We start from the raw sequence: 13,434 nt of genomic DNA on the forward strand, positions 1-13,434 counted from the left end.
CCCAATTCAGCCTGTTTCCACCTGCTACCACCTATTTGCTGCCTTGTTTTGCTCTGCTCTGGTTCAGGGACCTGATCCTGGCCCAGCCCCCGCTCCTGCTCCCACACTGCAAACGCTCTATCTGGGGATGACTGGGAGTGTCTGGAAGTGAGCTCAGGGGGACCGATGGCTAGAGGACAAGCGGGGCACACAAGGTGGAGACACAGGCTTTCCCCGAGTTTGTTCGGGCCCCCCCGCGCTCGACCGAGGGCACACACTTGCTGCGGCCACCACCAGAGGTTCCGGCAGCCGCGCTTGCCTCAATAACTTGGATGCTCGGGAAACTCCGGAGCACCGTTGCCTGCCTGCAGTGCCTTGCACTCACAATCCGTCAGTCCGTTACCGCCGCCATAATCGCCGCCTTTCTCTCCCTTGCTGGAATGTTGGTCCGGTCAAGATGTCAGTCTGTGGGAGGTAGTGGTGACGGTAGCGGCTGTTCCAAGGCACCGCAACGCTGCAATAATGGGACGTCAATGGAAAGCCGCTTGACTCTGCTCCGCTGCCACTGCCACTGCTGCCGCTCCGCTCCTAAGGCTGATAGAACATCCGGCGCTGCATGCACTTGCCAGGGAAAATTTCCTTTTGGTGGGCTATTTTAATTGTCACACGAAAGATGCCTCCGACACTGACGTAACTCAACTGTTTATCGACCTTGGAATGTTAGCTTTACACCAGAAGAGTTTTGGCACCCACACATATAGCCAGCCACACTTTTTAGTGTTCACCAGCTTTCAGCACTTACACATTGATTTTCCACTGCGTTTAGTATGGACTGATCACTATTCTATTATCTTTCCATTTCCAAGCTCGATTGGGTCCTGTAAGCGTAGTTGACCCACCCTTAAACAGGGCTCTTCCAATTCCACTAGGCAACAGTTTGCCCTGTATTTAAAGGAATTGAGAATTGAGAAAGCAACCTGTAGAAGACCAGAAAGGAGATGGCATATCACTAAATCCTCTTCAGAATAAAAGGCATACAAACTAGCACTAGGGCTCTAACATAGGACAATCAGAGAAGTGCATAGGCTACATATGATAAATAGGATTGACCAGGCTCCCAATTCTGCCAAATAATTATTTTAGTTTTAGTGAATTCTCCAAGCTTCGTGCCTGCACATCTGCTATTCCCACTTCAAAAGCATTGTGTGACTCACTTGCTGACCACTTCGAGGGGATACTCTAAAAAATATATCAGAACTTTCCCATTACATCACCGGAACTTGCTGTCTCACCTAACTATAAACACCCCTCCTCCCCACAATTCCCTCACATTGCTAAAGAGGTTTGTGCCCATCTCTCAAGAGCAAGTGCTGGATATGCTGGATAAACTTAAATCTGGCTCACTCTCTCTGACTCCTGTCCCTCTCACATACTGGCCACTTTGTCAACTTTATTTACACCTTCCATCATGTTTCTGTTTAATTTATTATTGGAGTTAGCGAAACAGCCTCTGGAGTGGAAATCCGCACAGGTTATCCCTATCTATAAGTAAACCAAGGCTGACGCTCACAAGCTTTTCAATTATCGGCCCATTTCACTCCTTCCCATCCTAGGCAACGTTTTGGAGGGATTCATGAATAAACAACTCTCCTCCTACCTGGAGGACCATCACTTAAAGCACGTCACTCAATCTGACATTAGAGCCTTTCACAGCAAGGAAACCACATTGGTGGCTGTAGTTGATTCAATCAGACTTTTATTAGATGCCAGCACTTCAGCCATGCTATTTCTACTCGACTTGTCAGCCGCATTCGATACTGTCTCACACTCCATTCTGGTCGCAGACATTATGAGATTGGTATCCACGGTAAGGCACTTGACTGGCTTAAATCTTTTTTTGAAAATAGGCCCCACATTGTCTCGCTTGATTCTTCTAAATCTCAGTAGGATTCTTGGACAAGGGGGTCCCCCAAGTCTCTTCCCTAAGCCCTACTCTTTTTAACATTTATGTGGTGCCCCTTCCCCAAATTTTTAAATCCTGTGACTTTGACATAATATCATATGCAGACAATACCCAATTAATCATCTAATTTGGACTAAATTTGGATAACGCTAACATCAGATTTATTGACTGCGTGAGGAAGTTTGTTACTTGGATGACTTTCAATTGCTAACAACTTAATGGAGACAAGACCGAGATTCTGCTATTTGTCAAGGCACAGGCCTACTGCTCTGACTATTGGTGGCCTTCCAAGCTGGGCTCAGCCCCTAACCCTAGCAGGGCAATTAAAATTCTAAGTGTTATGGTCGATGAGAACTCTTATTCAGGCTCTCATTATGAGTCGCCTTTACAATGGGAATGCCTTGCTGATAGTGGCTAATAAATCTCTGCTTTCCAAACTGCAAGTAGTCCCAAACACACCTGCCAGCCCGATCTGTAAGCGCCCCCCACCCCCGGCTCCCCATCAGCCCACACGCTAAAAGCTCTTTACTGGTTACCTGTGAGGAAACTGTCCTTGTTCAAGCTTCTCTGTATCATCCACAAATTCTTGGTTGGCAAGGTCCCGGCTTACCTGCGGATGAAGCTTGTTCAGTACTGCCCTTGCAAAAATCTTAGATCGAAGGACAAATTGTTGTTACGTCCCCTCAGTATTCATACTTCGACATATGGCAGCCGGTCTTTTTCCTACCTTCTCCTCCACCACTGGAACAAGCTCCAGCTCCGTATTCGTTCCTGCTCAGATTTTGGTAGGTTGAAAAACTTCTGAAGACCAGGCTATTTTGATGAGTTGTCTTGTCTTCATTCAGTAGAGCACTGAGATATCACTTTGGGAGTGAGTCGCTTGCGCCACATTAAGTTCCAGTAACATAACATAACATTTATAATGCTCATAAATTGACCAGCCTGCCTGTTCAGCCTATCACCAAGAACACATTATAGTGATCTATGTGGCAAGAAATATTTAATGCCTCCCAGTGGGACTGAATGGGCTCTCAATGAACTATTCTGAATGCAGGACAGCAAGGTGCATTCAGGACTATTCCGCAGAATTGTTAGTCTTTCTGAGTTGATATGTGGTAAATTTACACTATCTTACCCTCTCATTGTTTGGCTGTTCTCAGTATAGCTGCTGAGTAGGTGGTTTGAGGAAGTGTCTGCCAGGATCATCTCCGCTCTTCTGTCAGACAAGACAGAATTATGTGAAATCCATCCTCATGATGTTGCACCTTCTGTGTCCCTGAGCTAACACAATGTAACATGTATTGCTCTGTTAAATATCTTAAGTGTCATGAAAGAGAATTGGATTCAAATTATCGCAAATTAAACTACAAATAGTTTTTTTTACCTGAAATGATGCAAAATGTTTATTTGAATATCCCCTTTTAGTGATCGACTACTGCTCATTTGGAAACCACAGCTGCCAGCATGAATGCGTTAGTGTTCTGAATGGATATTTCTGTCGCTGTAATGAAGGATACACTCTGCAAGCTGACGGGAAGACATGTCAAGGTAAACATCTGGGAGCAGATTGCATACAATTACCACTGGCGAAACTGACAGCTATGATGACAACAAACCCCCACTCGCGTTTGCTTAGCAGAAGTGTACCAGAGCGTTACGACTGGGCAATCGCATGTGGCTAATAAATAAATAGCGGGCTGAATGAATGAATGTGTGTTTCTGTGCGTATGGATGAATGGACGTGACTATGTGTCTGTGTGTGTATCACACCAGGCACGAACACGTACCACAGGTCACTTAAAATGCTGCGGCCAAAAAAATGAACTTTGATTCCGGTGGTAGATCGAAGACCTGCGAAAAAACTATATACGGGCTTTCAAGTTTAATTGTTTCGTAAGCACAGTTGAAAAAAATGCTTCAATCCATTTCACAACATGGGATGCAATGTGTACACTGTTAGAATGCAGGTTGACACAAAAGTCAGGAGGCAGAGATTACCTAAATCCTACCAGGAAGAGGAAAGATGGTTATATTGAAGCGTTACTGCTAGGAGAGGGGCCTGGGTATGATTGTTTCAAACGGCAGAAGAAGCAGGAAAACAACCAGGGGAGAATTTGATCGTTTTTTACATATCCTTCAGGTGAGAGACAGCCCCTTTTTCCGTTTTTACCTATCCTTCAGGTGGGGGACAGCTCGTTCTTCCGTTTTTGCCTATCTTCAGGTGGGAGACTGCTCCTTCTTCCGTTTTTGCCTATCCTTCAAGTGAGAGACAGCTCCTTCTCCCGTTTTTGTCTATCCTTCAGGCGAGAGACAGCTACTTCTCCCGTTTTTACCTATCCTTTGGGCGAGAGACAGCTCCTTCTTCAGTTTTTACCTATCCTTCGGGTGAGAGACATCTCCTTCTTCTGTTTTTACCTATTCTTCAGGTGAGAGACAGCGCCTTCTTCTGTTTTTACCTATCCTTCAGGTGAGTGACAGCTCCTTCGCCCGTTTTTGCCTATCCTTCAGGTGAGAGACTGTTCCGTCTCCCATTTTTACCTATTCTTCAGGTGACAGACTGTTCCGTCTACCGTTTTTAGGTCCCGCCAGAGCCAGCGCATGCGCTGCATTGTGAGACATTTAGTATTGGGGTTTTCAAAGTGCTTCCAGAGGCTTTCGCTGGCCTCAAGATTGCGTTCACGCGACCATGCACACGCGCAGCCGCCATCTGCCTTCCTTCCAGCATGATCACTTTCACCTTATCCTGCTGCTGCGCGTGCGCGCGCGCATCACTAGGGTGTTTTTGCTATGCCCAGAATCACACGATGTTGAGCTGCGCCGAGCCTCGTTTATCGATGTAGCAGCAGTTTCCACACAGCAAACAGGAAGCTGCCATTTAGATATTTGGGATAGTTTTGGCTCACATTTTCTTTCTTCTCGTTAAGCACAGTGTGCTGGCCCCTCCTCCCGGTCTGGGCTCCGCAGCCTAGTCAAGGAATTTGCGTCTCGCCGAAGCCCCGCCTCCCCCGGTCCTCCAGCTTGCTGCTTCAGGTAAACAACCCTCCACTCTATTTACAATCAATAGAATGGATACAAATTGTTGTATTAGAGGCGAGTGTTCCACTCAATATCCCGAGTCTTGAAAACAGCACACTCTGGCCCCTCCTCCCGGTCTGGGCTCCGCAGCCTAGTTGTGACATTGGCGTCCACCCAAGCCCTGCTTTCCCAATCCTTCCTTCTGCCTGCTTCCAATTGGATACTCCTCATTCGCTTTCACCGTTTCAGTTCAGCCATAAGTGGTGTTGGAATAGTACAGTTTTTAGTCTTTTAGTGTGATTCTTTAATGCCCTGATTCACTCTAGTCAGCCTTAGGTCATCAGCTCGAAAGTACCAAAACATGGAGAGGTACGAGCCGCAGCCAGCAAGTCTCCAGTTGCTGTGAGCATGTTTAGAGTCTTTATGTCCGTTTCACATCTTTAATGAGCAATTAATGTAAAGATTGCTGTGGAACAGCCTTAAACAAAAATTGTTGACATTTTTACGAGCATTTTCTCTTTACAAATGGTTCAAGTTCATGGGGATGCGCACAGAGAAGCACGGATAGGAATGCTGCTCTTCAGTGGCTTTTGGGAGCTACATCAGATCTTAGTCATGTCTTGATTAATAGGACAGCTTGTGTACCCAAACTCACCATCCACCGGCATAAATGTTATTAACAATAGCCTGAGTCATCAAATATAACCTATGTTGGAGCTAGCTAAAAGTTTACAACAAGACAACTGAAGAGGAGTCAGCGTAATTTTTGTAATAACATTCTGCATTCTATTTTTTTTTTTCCTCTTGAATTTTTGGTAAAATGTTTGGTATCAAATGTATCCACCTCTTTAAATAAAAGTAATTCAAAAGCTTTCACCAAAAGGAGAAGTGTCGGTATCTCGACGAGTGCCGCCTCCAGGAAGTCTGCTACCTGAACGACATGCGCCTCACCTTTCCACAATCTCTGATCCCACCCCCATCATACTCGGGATCACAGTTCCCACACTTTTTTAATGCACATCGATCGCTGCTCTCTATCGACCCAAAGTGCATTAAACATCCAAAGCCGAAAGAGCAATCTCATGCTCATCCACATGGAACTGCTTCAGGGTCTCCACACAACCACTCCCCCAACCCATCTGAGTTTCTTCTAGCAGCCTCTGGCTGTGCTGTTTATTTGTGTACTTTTATTACATCGTTGGTACATAGGGGCAAGTTCACTCGTGGACATGGTAGGAGCAGCCAGAGCATTTATCTATGCGCAATCAAAGGAACATTTTTGGGTGAAAAATTAACACAAGCGTACAGATTGTAGCATCGTAGCCCCCTTCTGGTCATGCCTCCTGTAGTGGCCTGCTACTAAAATTGGTGAATTGTACTTGATTTTAGTTTGTGTTCCCTAACCTCTCGCAATTAACTTCCGGTGAATGTCCCGCCTCGAAACACCGCAAGCATGTGACTGACAATTTATGTGTTCAGTCGGATGGCTGCTTAGCTGCTCCCAAGTGTGCTGTGCATGCCACTGGTACCATGAGTCGAGGCTGAAGCCAGCAGATAACTGATGATTCTGTGTTGTACCGAGCATTATGCAGTCATGTGGATGCTACAGTTGATGAGTGAGTTTACCTACCTCCTTAATGAGTCCCCTTCACCTCCTGAATCATCAGCTATCATGCATCTCTGAACTGTGCTCAAGTCATGGCATGCATTGGAGCTGCTTCTCACATACCCATAGGTCCCTGGCAGGCAAGATATTACATGTACATGCCAACACATTGCTTCTTTGCCAAACAAAGACATCCATTTTTAAACTGAAAACAGTCCATGCTATATGCAACACGTTCAGACAGCGCTGGCCTTTTAACAATACGTTACATTCTGGGACTTGTACCATTGCTTTTAATATTGTTGTATACAGTATAAAAGCCATAACATGCTAAATGTTGGACGGTTGAGCACTAGCTCATTCAAGATGTGGTGTGTGACATGGATTGTCTTGACAATTATAGTACCATGCCTTCAAATCTGTATGAAGATGTAGTAAAATGATTAAATAGCGAGGTGCAGTACTTGCCAAGCGGTTTGGCTCACGAGTCCCCTTTTTGTTGATTTAAATAATAGGTCGGGGAAGCAGGGCGAGTGAGATTTGTTACTAGGTCTTGCACTTTGCCAAAAGTTGGTTGCTTCTGTGGGGTGCTGCTTTTGACAAGTTGGTGTTGATTATCCCCACAGTTCCAAACCACAAAATTCAACTACACACCTTTCGAATCCACACCACATACTTTGAAACCAAACCACATAAGTCAACTAAACAACCCAATTACACAACATTCCACATGCATCCAAACCACACCACAAAATTCAACAGTACACATAAACTCCACTACATACCACTGCACAAATACCATTACATAAAATTACACTACATAACACACAATCCCACGCCACATAATTCCAGTACACTCAGTGCTACATAATTACTATCCACTTATTTCAACTGCACACAATGCCACTGCACAAATACACTCCTCATCACTCAATTGCACAACTAACAATTCCAATCCAAACCACATAATTCCACTACACACAACTTACATACACTCCATAACACATAGGTAATAAAACATTGTCATTTACAACACCAATGCCTGTTACTCAAGTAAATGGGAAACCTATTCCATTTCCAATGCTTGTTTAATAGATTAGTTCAGTTGTACATAATGTCTTCTTGGTTATATACAAGATAACAAAAATGCTATATTTTTTTTTTTATTATAACTCTTCAACATGCTGCACGCAAGCCACACTGCCTTACAACATAGCCTAAAGACACTGGCTAAATCAATAGCTCTGGCTAAACACTTATAAAGTCCCAAAGGCGAGACCTATTGGCTATGCCAATGCTTGTTACCTATGTTTCGGGTGAGAGACAGCTCCTTCTACCGTTTTTGCCTATCCTTCAGGTGAGAGACTGTGCCTTCTCCCGTTTTTACCAATCCTTCGGGTGAGAGACAGCTCCTTCTCCCGTTTTTGCCTATCCTTCAGGTGAGAGACTGTTCCTTCTCCCGTTTTTACCTATCTTTCGGGTGAGAGACAGCTCCTTCTTCCGTTTTTTGCCAATCCTTCAGGTGAGAGACAGTTCCTTCTTCAGTTTTTACCTATCCTTTACCTAAAAGACAGTTCCTCCTTCCGTTTTTACCTATCCTTCAGGTGAGAGACAGCTCCTTCTTCCGTTTTTACCTATCTCTCAGGTAAGAGACATTTCCTTCTTCCGTTTTTTACATATCCTTCAAGCGAGAGACAGCTCCTTCTTCGGTTACACTCCCTATATTCATAAGAGCCCGCCTTTAGGCTGGCAGGAAATGGCAGACAGAGGAAGGATGCAAAACGTGGGCACTCAAGCACACTGGTGGAACAGTGCGCTGGCAGTCACAGAATTTTCCCTTCACAGACCTGTATGGGTGGTTCCAGCCAGCAAAGGGAACATTCAGATTGGCTGGCCACCTCTGATTGTTCCATCCAGGGTGCCAATAGTGAGATAGAGCACAGGGTACATTTTGAACTCTCAGCCTCAGTGATCTAACAAGGGCCCGTTGGGGCCTAAAGCAAGGACATATAAAAGCCACCTAGGAAATGACTGAGCTGGCATAATTGGGGTGCAACGGACCCCTGGCACGCCTGTTACTGAAGCTGCTGCACCTCGGATACATATGACTCTGCTCAGTTCTGTGTAAAAAGAGAAAGCGAAACATGTGGCACAAGAAGAGGCTGAAAATTCCATGTCTCCCAGAATTCCATCTTGAAATATAAGCCCCTGCTTTTCTGTCCCACTGAAGTCATGGAGAGGGATGTCTGCCGTCACCAGCCCTCATTTAGCCTTATAAAAACAGCTGGGCACACAGGTGTTTTGTTAGGCCTCCCAGAGCAGCTTTCGTCTGGCCTGGCAGGGCACCGAGGCTTCCTGCACAGGTTTTCCACAGGGTCTCAGATTTTAAAGAGGAACTTGTAGAATGGCGGCCCTACAGACTCGTAAACAGATCATAAAACATATTCACACTGTAGATGAACTCGTTTATGTTTCAATGTTACGTTTTAATACATTTCCAGCATAATTCTGATATACCGAGTCGATTTTGAAGCCTAAGAAGCCTGCCCTCTTCATCTTGTTTGCACACTTGGCAGGAATGCCGGGGGGGTGCAGGTTCTTTTCGGGATGGGCGTTTATTGAGAAGAAAATGAAAATGATGACCCAAGATAACCAATAATTCATATTTAAGCAAAATTGCCTACCGTAGAGGACTGTGGGAGAGGTTTTTAATGCTGTAAATAGCAGGTGTTACTATAACCAAGAATACCGACCTGGAAATGCTGAAATGCTGAATTGGCATTGTTGGTATTTGACCTTTTGACCTGCAGGTCATACACATATATCAAAAGCGAGTTTGTAACGATTCGTCTTGCAAGACATTACATATTGCACAACATGTTTCATACAAGAGCAACAATTGGGTAAAGCTGATGGTGAAACAAATCGTAAAAGAATATTCCTTTCCTATTGGTTGGGAATCATTTTACAACTAAGATATAGCTTCTAGAAATTAAACCTTAAATCACTTTGTTAATAAATTGAGTGGACAAGTTTTGCAATATTTTTGCTACTTCCATAATACAAACAAAGCGAGTTAGCTGCAATACACTCCCAATTTTACGATTCAAAAGTCAAACACTTACTTTGAAAATGCAGAAGAAACAGAGGGACATATATACAAGCCCCTTGCGCCGCTGGTGCGTCACGTTTGGCGCACCAGTAGCGCAGTGTGCTGCCCATTTACAAGGCCTCACATAGCCACCCTGCATGGCTTTTCATGGCCTTGCAAATATGGCCCCTTTTCACGCATCACTTTGCGAGAAATGGGCGTGCCATGGGTGTTGCTGCGGGTGTTCTGACACAACAACCATGGATTCTGCCGCATTCCCAGATTTATAACGTTTTGTAAAGCTGGAAATGCATCAGAATCCTACGTATGTTAAATGGTAGCGGCAGTTTCAGTCGGTATCCTTTCAAGTATTTGCCCGGCGGTAATCGCCTCTCATACCACTCGATAATTTACCAATAAAAGAGGCAGGCGCCGGAGACTGGAAGGCAGGAAACAAGGTTTTATTCCGTCGGAGCAGAACACATCAGATCAGACAGCAAGGTATCGTCACGAGGTGCTCTAACTGCATCTCTGAGACCTGGTCTCTTATACACTGGTTTATTGCTTTATTATACATAGTACATTCTTGAGATTCCCTTGATGTGCGGGGAAATATCCCCTGAAGCCCCGGCTCAGATCCGATCCCACACATGGTTACAGTAGAGGTTCCCACCCTACCCGCAGTGGGAGATGGCTATCGCGCAGCAGGGAATTCCGCTAATTCCCGGGGGTGTGTGCAACCGGCCGGGTCTCAGGGGGTAGGGGCTTTGATTCTACTGTAATCCCTTTGATGTGGGGTGTTTCCCTTACAGTAGGGGCAATAAACTGCATCCGCAGGGCTAGGTGATGGCCTGGGACCAGTTCAGACAATGGGGCGCAGAGGAAGGGGGTTATCAAAGGAGAGGCATGACCATGTATGGGTTGTCGGTCGGAAGTGGTTCCGTAGCAGGGTCGCGCAGAAGGAGAGGGTTTATGGCCTGTATGAGAGAGCGGGGGTGGCCGGCGCGCGGGGGATGCTCGCAGCGCCGGGGGAAAGCGCTGGCGATCGAGAGTGAGCGGGGAGAGAGAGTGGGGTGCCTAAAATGGCGGCCGTGCATTTGCTATGCGTGGCGCTGGGGAGAGGCAAGATGGCGCAGATAATGTTCAGTTTGCACGCTAAATTTCCACAGTCCTCCCTTTTAACATGTCTCGCCAGCTTGCCTAGTTTGGATCTATCCCCATAATACCCCGTACCTCCACCTCATTCAGAGCTTTCATCCGCTCAGTTTCAAAGTCCAAAGTCTTAGGGCAGATGCAGTTCATAAAAAGCGAACATAAAGGTGGCAGACACTGAATCCCCAAGCAACATCCACATAGTATCATGATTGGTATGAGGATAAATGAAAACAGCCTCCATCCCCAACCTTTAATAGCGTCCCAAAACCAACTCCCCAGTGACCATTCTTCTTGTTCTTGATGGACCTCTGTGGACAGTCTGTGGAGGTGCTCAATTGCTTTGTAGACTGAGGGTGAGTTATCCGGTACGTAGGTACAACAGCTGGACCCAATGATGCGGCATGCTCCTCCGCGGTCAGCCAGAACCACATCTAGAACAAGGCGGTTCTGGAGAGCCACCAGGCGGACGGCCTGAAGCTCAGCGGTGTTGTTGGCGAGGGCGCCAGCTGTAATGTTCATTGCTGTTTCGACTGCCTGGGTTAAGTGGCGGATGGCACGGCTGTTTGCCATCGGACCCCAGAGCGGAACAAGACCCTTTACTGCGTCCATGAACTGTGCTCTGGTGGAGTCGGTTTGTACAATGTCTTTGGCACGTTTCTGTCGGTGATGGTTTGCTGGAGCCACATACGTCGGAGGAAGGACAAAGGCGATGTAGCAGGTGCCTCCCCAACCTTTCGGGAGCCAGGTGTAGGCCTTAGTACCACACACGAAGTACATATTCGGGGAGGCAACAAAGGAAGGTGGGTCAACTGAGTCCAATGTTCGGGTGATGAGGCAGGAGCTGTGGCCCACCAGCTGTGCCCCCAGGCCTTCGAGGCATACAGATCCAGTGATGTTGATGACGGACAGGGCCACTGTTAGGGTGGCGGCTGTCCGTTTTCGGAGGTAAGAGAAGGTGGGTCTGGCTGGATTGTTGAACACTTGCATTTCAATTCGTTCTTTGGCGGGGATGTCCATGTGAAAGGAAGTGTTCGATCTCAGAGGGCAGAAGAGGGCGGAGGTTCTACCAGTTTTGTTCAGCCAGAACCCATGGTAGAAGTGTGACATGGTTCTGCCGGAAGTGGCATTGTCCTTGTAGCTCTCCTGCAGGAGGATCAGCCAGGCGAGGCAGGAACCATGGACGGAAAAAGGTGGAGGGATGAAGGGGATTGAGTGCCCAGTGGCATGGGGCAGCAATCCACAGATCCAGCAGTTAGTGGCGTTGGTGGCAAGATTGTGTTGGTGGAGTAACTGCACAAAAGAGTTATTCCAGAACTCCTTACGCCTTTCTCGGAGTTGGGGTGAAAGTGAGATCAGATGGTGTTCTTTCGTGGTGGTAGGTTGAACGGTAGTCAGCAATGTCTTATGAGCGGGTGTGCTCTCCTCCATGATCCAGAAGGTGACTACGAGGAGAAGGCAAAAGAGAAGGGAAATGAAAAGTGCTATTGTCTTAAAGCTGTGCATTCGGTCAGTCTTTGGGTTTTTGAAGTGGATCTTCGGACGTCCGGTTGCTTCCATCATCTTCATGTCGGGCGCTTCCATCACCTTCAAGAGACTCGGTAGCGGGCAGAACCACAGACTTTGTTTTAGTTTCTCTCCCGGTGGCCTTTGAGGTGACTAGGCTACCGTTCTGAGATTTCCACTTAGCCTGTGGTCTGCTTAGCCGAAGTTCTCTCCTTTCGTCGCAAGTTATACCCTTCTTTGGATGGCACAGTGGGATCGGGATATTCAATCAACTCAAGTGTCTCTGTATCCGGGCAGCGGCTCAGGGATGGTCGGTCTTTGTCCAGAAGTTCCTCTTGGGCGGTGATGTTGTCCGTGGTTGTCAGGGTCGGTGATACCTTCTTGCAGTGGTGTGCATGCAGCCAATTGCGTTTCCCCTCCACTCGAAGAGCTGTTCGGGTGGTGATCAGGACTTGCAGGGGGCCCGTCCACCGGGGCTCCAGACTCTTGGTGCGCTGGAAGTTACGCACTAAGACGAAGTCACCGGGTTGGATGTCGTGTCCCGGGCCCCTGGAAACATCGGGAATGGCGTGCAGCACCTGCTGATGGATAACAGACAACGTCTTAGTTAGGTTATACAAATAGTCAGACATGAGGACGTCCGGGACCTCGTGGATGGATGATGGTTTTGGTGCAGTCCAAAGGTTCATGGGCCGCCCAAAGACGACCTCGTAGGGGGTTAAGTGGTGTTTGGTGGGGGTGGAACGCATTGATAGCAATGCTAGTGGGAGAGCGTCTGGCCATCTTAGTCCTGTGGTGGCGACTATTTTTGCTATCTTAAGCTTCAATGTGGCATTGTGTCGCTCAACCAGGCCTGCAGATTGGGGATGGAAGACCGCATGGAACTTCTGTTTTACACCCAACCCTTTTAAGATGAGTTGGATAACTTCGGCTACGAAGTGGGGGCCATTGTCGCTCCACAAAATTCGACAAAGGCCGTATCGGGGGAAGAATTCCTTCAGCAGTACTTTTGCAGTAGTCATAGCGGTGTTGTCATGGGTCGGGTAGGCTTCCACCCATTTGCTGAAGGCACACACAACGACAAGCACATACTTTAAACCTTGGCACCTTTCTAGCTGGACA

General features: G+C 46.9%; 1 protein-coding gene across 6 annotated transcripts in view; it reads left to right on the forward strand.

Annotated features, from left to right (window-relative positions):
- The window catches only part of MATN4 (matrilin 4), a 170,224-nt gene that overhangs the window by 117,453 nt on the left and 39,337 nt on the right, over positions 1 to 13,434 (forward strand). For all 6 annotated transcript variants that reach the window (XM_085619077.1, XM_085619078.1, XM_085619079.1 and 3 more), the window contains one exon: positions 3,368 to 3,490. In XM_085619077.1, the coding sequence (XP_085475203.1) occupies positions 3,368 to 3,490 (123 nt within the window). The remainder of the gene's footprint in view (positions 1 to 3,367; positions 3,491 to 13,434) is intronic.

This window comes from Triturus cristatus, chromosome 7, assembly GCF_964204655.1.
Source record: "Triturus cristatus chromosome 7, aTriCri1.1, whole genome shotgun sequence".
NCBI classification, from domain to species: Eukaryota; Metazoa; Chordata; class Amphibia; order Caudata; family Salamandridae; genus Triturus; species Triturus cristatus.